This window comes from Anopheles aquasalis, chromosome 2 (assembly GCF_943734665.1).
Source record: "Anopheles aquasalis chromosome 2, idAnoAquaMG_Q_19, whole genome shotgun sequence".
In the NCBI taxonomy this organism is placed as follows: Eukaryota; Metazoa; Arthropoda; class Insecta; order Diptera; family Culicidae; genus Anopheles; species Anopheles aquasalis.
The window spans coordinates 38,332,501-38,340,000 of record NC_064877.1 but is presented as its reverse complement, the minus strand read 5'-3'; the positions used below and the strand labels follow the sequence as shown (position 1 = coordinate 38,340,000).

Genomic DNA, 7,500 nt, shown 5'->3' with positions numbered 1-7,500 from the left:
ACGATAAGTACGTTCAGCCGGATGCGGCCAACTTTAACTCGTGGCGGCGCCACCTGAAGCTACAGGGCAACCCACCGGAGAAGATCGTGTACGCCTGGGAGGACGTGAAGGCCATGTTCAACGGGGGCACACGCAAACGCTACATCCTTTCGACGGCACGAAAGTACAGCTCAGCCGGAGCCGCTGCAGCGGCCGCCGTCGCAACGGCAGCAACGTCCAGTGGCAGCAGCAGTGGTAGCAGTGCGCTCTCTGTCGGCACTACCGCCACACCACTAACGCCCGAAAAGTCGATGCCCCTTATGCCGACGCCAACGATGGCAGAACCGCGGCAACTGCTACCGGTAGCTCCGGTTGGTCCCGCTACCGGCACATCCATCGTTGGTACCGTCGTACCGAAGAAAGAGTTCTCGGACGTTCATCCGAATGTGGAACCGAACTACAACAGTGACAACAGCTGCAGCAGTAGCACTAGCCCTTTCGCACACATACCACACTTGCTGGCGGTCAACAGCAGCAGTAGCAGCAACAGCACCGTAGTGACAAGCCATACTACTCCCCCCGGTTCCCTCGAACGGTCATTAGCTGCCGGTGGGATGAGCAGCGTGGTAGCACCACCTGGATCACCGATCATCAGTGTAGTGCCGTCCCCTTCCTCTTCCTCTTCCTCCGCCGTAATGGTAGCGCCAACCGGTACCCAAAGTCCTTCGGCAATGGCCGCTTCAGTAGCAGCCGCGGCCATGGTGTCGGGCCATTCGGTCGTCCACGGAGCTGGTGGCGCTCCGGTCATCACCAGCTCGGCCGCAGCCGTGGCGGCCGCCAACTTTGGCTTCAAGCTGTCCTGCCTGCAGCCATTCTCGTTCAACAGCATTGGCCACTTCCCGGCGATGGTACCGAGCACGGCCAGCTATCTGGTGCCCCTGTTACGTCCGACTAACCCGAAATCCATTTCCGCAGCCGCCATGTCCGCGTTCAAGCCGGTGGTTAAGCTTCGCAAAAGGTATCCCTTCCGCATCCGGTCAATCCCGTCAATCACGATTGTTGTCACACACATAAACACACCCACAGGTCTGTCAAATCTGTCACGAACGTTATGTCACCTGTCAACCGGTTTCGTTATCACGAACGTTATACACTAAAATGATGGAGGGAATGCGATGGTCTGTTGGAATTGTTCAAAGAGTGGAAGGATACTGGCAGGTTTCTCTGAGGACTCGTTGTTCCCAATGCGCGTAGAACCGTCGAAAACCGTGGGCGGCTAACCGCTCCTTTTCGCCTCTCTTTCTTCTTCTTGTCTTGTCGCTCTATCATGTGGCTGGAGAACATAATTGTGCCCGCCATCCAGGGGAGTTTCTTGATCACTAGTTCCAACTGCAACTTGCTGAGCAGTAGGTAATGTCTTCTAAGGTAAGTTTTTGTGTGATAATTTCCTTGTTTCATAAAAAGAAAAAAAAGAAAACGGTGTGAACCACCAAACATTCGGTGATGAGCTATTCGTACTTAGTTTGTTGGATGTAGCCACGTCATTCTTTGCTCAACTGGTTGTGCTTTTACAGTAAACGGTACGATATTTCACTGCGATGGACACAAATGCAAAAAGTAAATTACAAATCACAAAGTTTATCAGTGCGAGCAATGCCTTCGAAAATGCAGAACTAATAGACGATCAAGCAACTAAGCTGTTTTATGTGAGTTTAACGTTTAATTCAGCCATGTATTCATGGAAAGTCACATTCGTGCTCCAAACGCATAAAAATCTCGACAATGTTGTGGTGGGTTAATGGAACAAAAATGATGTTCCGAGTATAAGTCGATCGATGTATTTGTTTTGATTGCTCCATTCCTTGGCTGCATTGAATGCATCGAGTGCATGAATTATTAAGGATATTAAATCGGCGCTATGTGTGTCAAACAATACATTTACAGTAAACTGCAAAGAAGCTGGTGTTGAGATTCGTTTTAACATTAGTATTGCAAATTGAAATGAAAATTACCTAAAGATACCTTTCAAATTTGCTGTCGTTTTACTGTTCAATGTTATAATATAAATTTTGCTTCTAAATTTAACAAACCTTACACTGGCATCGATGAAGCTTACGTCTAAAAAAACGTCTATTTTGAGTCACAAAAATGAGACATTCCACGTCATATCAGAATTTGATTAAGCGTACCATGTGTTCAGGTTCTACAAAATACATATCAACTCCGCCCAGACGCATAGCGCATACCAAAAAAAAAATCACATACCCCTTACGCGAGGCATTGAAAGCCAAGCTGATATAAAACGCGAACCACCGCGACCGATTAGAACAAACCTATCGCCATCGAATGCTTCCCTCGAATGGCCGCTTGTCGGCCACTTGTCGGCAACTACCGCCACACACACCGTCGCACACCCTGTTGGGGAAAATGGCTTTCAAATGCTCTCCAAAAGTCGTAAAACCGTAGTTTAGCCGAGGCCAAAGTAAACAAGTGTCAAGCACCAGTGACAAGACACGCTCCCGCTTTCACGGTCAAGGACACACGTTTCTTCGTTCGAGAAAATCGCACCCCAACCCTGCACCCCTCCGTTTTCCTCCGTTGCAATGGCCGCTGGTGGTCGGCTTTGTTTCCTCGCTGGCATCTCGTCTTTGTGAGTCCGTCAGTCGAATCGACTACATTCCATACTTCTTGTTCCGATGACAAAGATGCTGCCAAGATGCTGTGATGCCAACGAGTATCCTGTCATCGATCCTCTGCTTCTCTCTTTCTCTCTCTCTCTCTCTCTCTCTCTCTCTCCGGCTCTCTTATATCATTCTCGATGCAGATCCCACTTTCCAGCTCTCTCGACCGGCCTGTGAATGATGGCATCCAGATTTCTTAACAGAGCAAAGTCCCTCCTTCGGTCGCACATTTCCTTGCTTTCCGATGCAATCAGCAAAAGCGTCAGTGGCGCGCACTCCTCTTCCTTCCAGTCCATCAAAAGAAGGGGGTGGTACTGATCGAATCCACTTGTGCCGCGTACCGCGCCTTCATTGCCATCATGGTCCATCGAGCAAGCAAGAAGTGGGTCCTTCGGAACCTACGGCGGTGGATGGATGCGCTCCTTAACGGGAGTAGTGACCACGATGTTCGGTTCGGCGGGGAGCATCCCTTTCCATTTTGTCGCTGACGCTGAGATCCACTTGAGATCACGGACCGTTTCTTGCTGTCGAAGCAGCACACTATACATGCACCCATTCTATAAAGTGCCAACGAGGCGCGATTAGCGAGGTCACCGTCGCCGTGTCCTACAGCGTGCTGAGTATGTTAATTTTCGTTGATTCTCGCTCGGTTTGTTTTCGCCGAGAGAAGGAAACGCCTGCATTCGATTTCCTCTTGATCTGCAGAAGGTGAAAACAATAACTTCAACGGCTCCTTTGTTTTCTGTACAACAATTTTACTAAAAAATCTTTGCTAAATTAAAAGTTAATACTTTTCCTGCCTCCTGAACTCCTGTTCTAAGCGGCAGCACGTCGTGACGTGGTGGTCTGGCAAGTGTCGCAACCTTGGTTCTATGAGAGAGAAAGAGAGGTGGAACCGTATGTGGTTTGTTCGCTTGTGAATTTATGAAATTTCATCAGCAGCAGCCGGCTAGTCCGGCTCGACCAGCTGGCTAACCACCGGACGTGCACGATTCGGAGTTTTACTCACGACTCACACATGTGGTGTTACCGATAAAAGACGCATTTTTCAACAGCAAAAACACAACAACCTCGTCCCAAACTGTTAGCCAACACACTCGCACCCGCGCAGAGTTGGCCAATGCCTCCGTGACCGAACCGGACCCCCGGTGGGGCATCTGGAACACGGCGGGAATGGCCGAGAAGCGAGCAAATAACGCAACGCGCCCCGTACAAACTGGCCTGTGGTGACCGATAAGATGAAAGATTCTTGCGAAAGCATATCCCAACACCCTTCGGGAAAAATCCGTTCGATCGCGGGCCAATTTTCACAAAATTGGTGGTTGGTGGCCACCAAACTCCCGAAAATCGATCTGCAGCACGAGCAGCTGGTGCCGGTGGTTTGTAGAGAGACCACAGAAGGGACACACCATTGATAAAAAAAAAAAAAAGGGCGGACTGTTGTGTTGCGATGCGTCGCCATCGTCGTCGTCGTCGCCATCGTCGTCTTGTCTCTCGTGTCCGCCGTTGTTTATCCTTTTGTGCAGTGTGTTTCACCATCGTGGTTCGGGGTCCGTCTGTTCGCGCTGTGGCCACGCTGGTTGTTGGAACGCAGCACGAGCACGAACCCGAGCAGCAGCCATGCCATGGACGGCTCCAGTTTGTTACAATTTATTTATGTATGATCAAATATTGTGTTGCTTGCTTTTTCTTCTGCTTCGCGTTGTACCGTTCCACGTGGCAGTATGGCAGGCAGGCGGCTTCTGATGTCTGATGTTCACCGCTACCAAGCCCCCCACCTTTCCTTACTTATTATCTGCTCCATCGCGGCGCAACTGTGTATGTTTGCCGGTTTCAAAGGATGTTGTGTTCATTTATTACGATGAATTCCCAATGTTATCTGCTTGCAGCTTCCGATTTCCGGTACCAACCACCACCACGGTTGCTCAAATATTCATTGATAGTTATGGATCGCGGGACTGTTACCTCCTTTCGTGCCATTTTTTTTTCTTTGAGTTTTCTTGTCTACGAAAAGAGGGATCACGTTGGCCGTGAGCGTTTTTTGATTTCGTTCGCCACTCACGATGTGCTGGGAGCTACGGTATTCGCTTGGAGTTTGGAAAAAAAATGTGATTTGCGTTACTGTACTTCTATTTTTTTTTTCACAAATGTTACTTTGTGTATTTGTTTATTCAACTGTTTCCAACCTCTTTCTAGCTGCTTTGGTAATGTAGTTCATGACCGTCGTCGTCGTCGTATCAATGGCGAGATTATCAGATGCAAAAAAAAGAGGATTCTTACTGCCATCTGCTAATATGTTTTCTTTTATGCTTACTCTCTTTTTCTTCCCTTTTTGAATACCATCCTCTCTGCCCCTCTCATCATCATCATCATCATCGCCGTCGCTGCCGACAAGCAGATAAACCTGAGGCTAATACTCGTCAGTGGCAAGACGAAAGAGTTCCTGTTCAACCAGACGGACTCAGCCGGTGATATAGCGCTCACAGTATTCGAAAACTGGCCCGATGGTAAGTTCCGCTAACTCACAACGCTCTCCCTCTTCCTTCCAGCAATAATATTGCAAATGCACCCAAAAATCTCCTCCACGAGCACATCAACAGAGACACCGGACGGGGCACAGATTGTGCGCACACCATTGGCGGATCAATAAAACAGAGTCACTGCCCGAGAAAAAAAACCCCCACCCCCGGCCTTGACCCCGGCCCGCACAGAGGGTGTGCTTCTGACAGCAACTGGGAAGAAGCCAGGGAACAGATCGTAAAAATGCTGCAAAACCCAAAACGTTCGCGCCAAACGAAAATGTTTTACGCGGACCATTAACTGCAGCGCAAATGGGCGCCGAGCGCCATGCTCCCATGCTTCCCCAAAGTTGGGAAGCAACGGGAGCAACGTTTTTCCCGGTTTGGTCGCGTTGAAACGGTCGGGACACCCACAGCTCCAGCCGCAGCTGGAAGGCAAAATCGGGTCAAAATCAAGTTGCATAAAACGGGGTGCTAAAAACGATGGAACCACCAACCATAAGCACGGTGTCGGTAATGAGCAAACGGGAAGGACACACGGTGACACGTGACCAGAAGCGCCAGCTAGCCAGCCAGCCAGCCAGCCCGCCAGCGGCACTTGTGTCATGTGTCCCATGTGTGTGGGTAGAAAACACACAGTTCCGCCATTCATTCACAGCTAATTTGTTGTAGTTTAGAATAATGGTTTAGCTTTTTGTTACGGTTGTAATGAGCTTGTCTTGAGTGACACTTTTGTACAATTATAGTTGCTTCTGTTTGGTCATCAAACATACAACGATTTTACAAAACTAATTTTAAACGAAGTTTATCTACAAAACGATCCATTCGTTGGTTCCTTTTTGCTTGTGGCGTAATCTAATTTGGGGTCTTCTGTTCTGTGACTATGTCCAACATGTCGCAACCTCCCGATGTAGTAGGCTTATCGTAAGCATCTGGTGGCGTCTAGTTGCTGCGGCGGCCAACGATATAGCGACACACCTTTCGGTGCGAAAAGGCATAAAGATCTAAACCGCACAATAGCCTGCGGGGAATATCCACAAAACAAAACGAACTATTTTCCTTAGAGTAGGGGACGACTGTTGGTGGCTGCTTCTCTTCGTATGCTCACCACCAGTACATTGGAATTGATGACGGGAATTCCCGTTTGACACTAATGAAGACAAATCTTTGTTTCACAGTGCTCGCTCCCTTTGCATTCTCTCTTTGATGGTAGTGGTGGTGTTTGGTCGGAAAATTTTGTGGCTTTTCTTCCGTGTCGCAGTGGCGCTGTGGTGGCACTGTACACATCGAGAAATGCCAATGTCTATTCAATTACTGCTGTTTCACAATAACACTGTATCTGTGCCTGTGGGTTTTGCGTTCGTTTGCCAGTGGTTGCGTTGTAATTAGAGCCTGTTAGAGCCGTTCGTTTGCAAAAAGTGTTTACGTTCTCGGCTCGGTGCAGTATTTCATCCTTCAGGTCACAAACGATCGAGAAACAATAGCACAAACCACTTTCAGGACAAGCAATCTTATCGCATGTGTTTTTTTTTTCTCAAAAATCAAGGATCAATCGATGATGGTTTGCATTCGTATAGACTTTTGTCGCTTTACACGGGGAGCGATTTCCTCTGAAGGCATGCCTTGGGTTCCACGGAAGAATCCTTCACATTTCCTTTGAATTAAGCTGTCGAATCCGTGCTGATCGAATGTTTTCGGAGTGGGAAACCTTCTTAAACATCATATCATCCACTCATAACATATCGGCTTTAAGCTACTGGGTGGCGCACCACCCTCCCGACTCACCGATTCTGATGGATTGAAGGGGACGCGCGTGGCATCACTCGAGTTTATTTACTTCATCTGCCGGTGCCGTTGCCGTTACCGGTCGGATGGTTCCGGGGGGTTGGTCCACCTATACAGATTTACACGCCGGAACCGGAACCGGAACTGGACTGTCCTTAGGGCATTCAAACAAGAAGAAAAAGAAGAAGGAAGAAGAATTGTGTACATATTTGTCGGTCGTCTTCTTCTTCTTCGTAAATACATTTTCACATGGACAAATGTCCTGTCTATTTGTTCTATCGCTCAGTCACACAGAGGTTCCCGCACCCCGGTGTTCCGGTGTGTCATGTGCCAGCGTGCGTCAACTGAGCTCCTCCGTTGCGATGTGTGGGGACCACTTCGTTTGATGTTCCGGTCCTGGCCCTGTTCTCGTCGATAATTGTATCCCTTTGGCGTTCTTCGGTTGCCTTCAGGCAGAAGATTTCTAAGGTCGATGGTCAACCGAAGCAGCAGAGGAGACGGGAGAAGGAAGCTATGATAAGCCCTCGTGGAAACTA

The 7,500-nt window shown here is 48.7% G+C and overlaps 1 protein-coding gene across 1 annotated transcript in view; it reads left to right on the top strand.

Moving 5' to 3' along the window:
* Positions 1 to 7,500, top strand: part of LOC126574801 (SKI family transcriptional corepressor 1-like) — a 12,020-nt gene that overhangs the window by 1,809 nt on the left and 2,711 nt on the right. Inside the window, 2 exon segments of the mRNA XM_050235186.1 lie at positions 1 to 1,133; positions 5,059 to 5,167. The exon segment at positions 1 to 1,133 is cut by the window's left edge and continues 483 nt beyond it. Of these exon segments, the coding sequence (XP_050091143.1) occupies positions 1 to 1,133; positions 5,059 to 5,167 (1,242 nt within the window).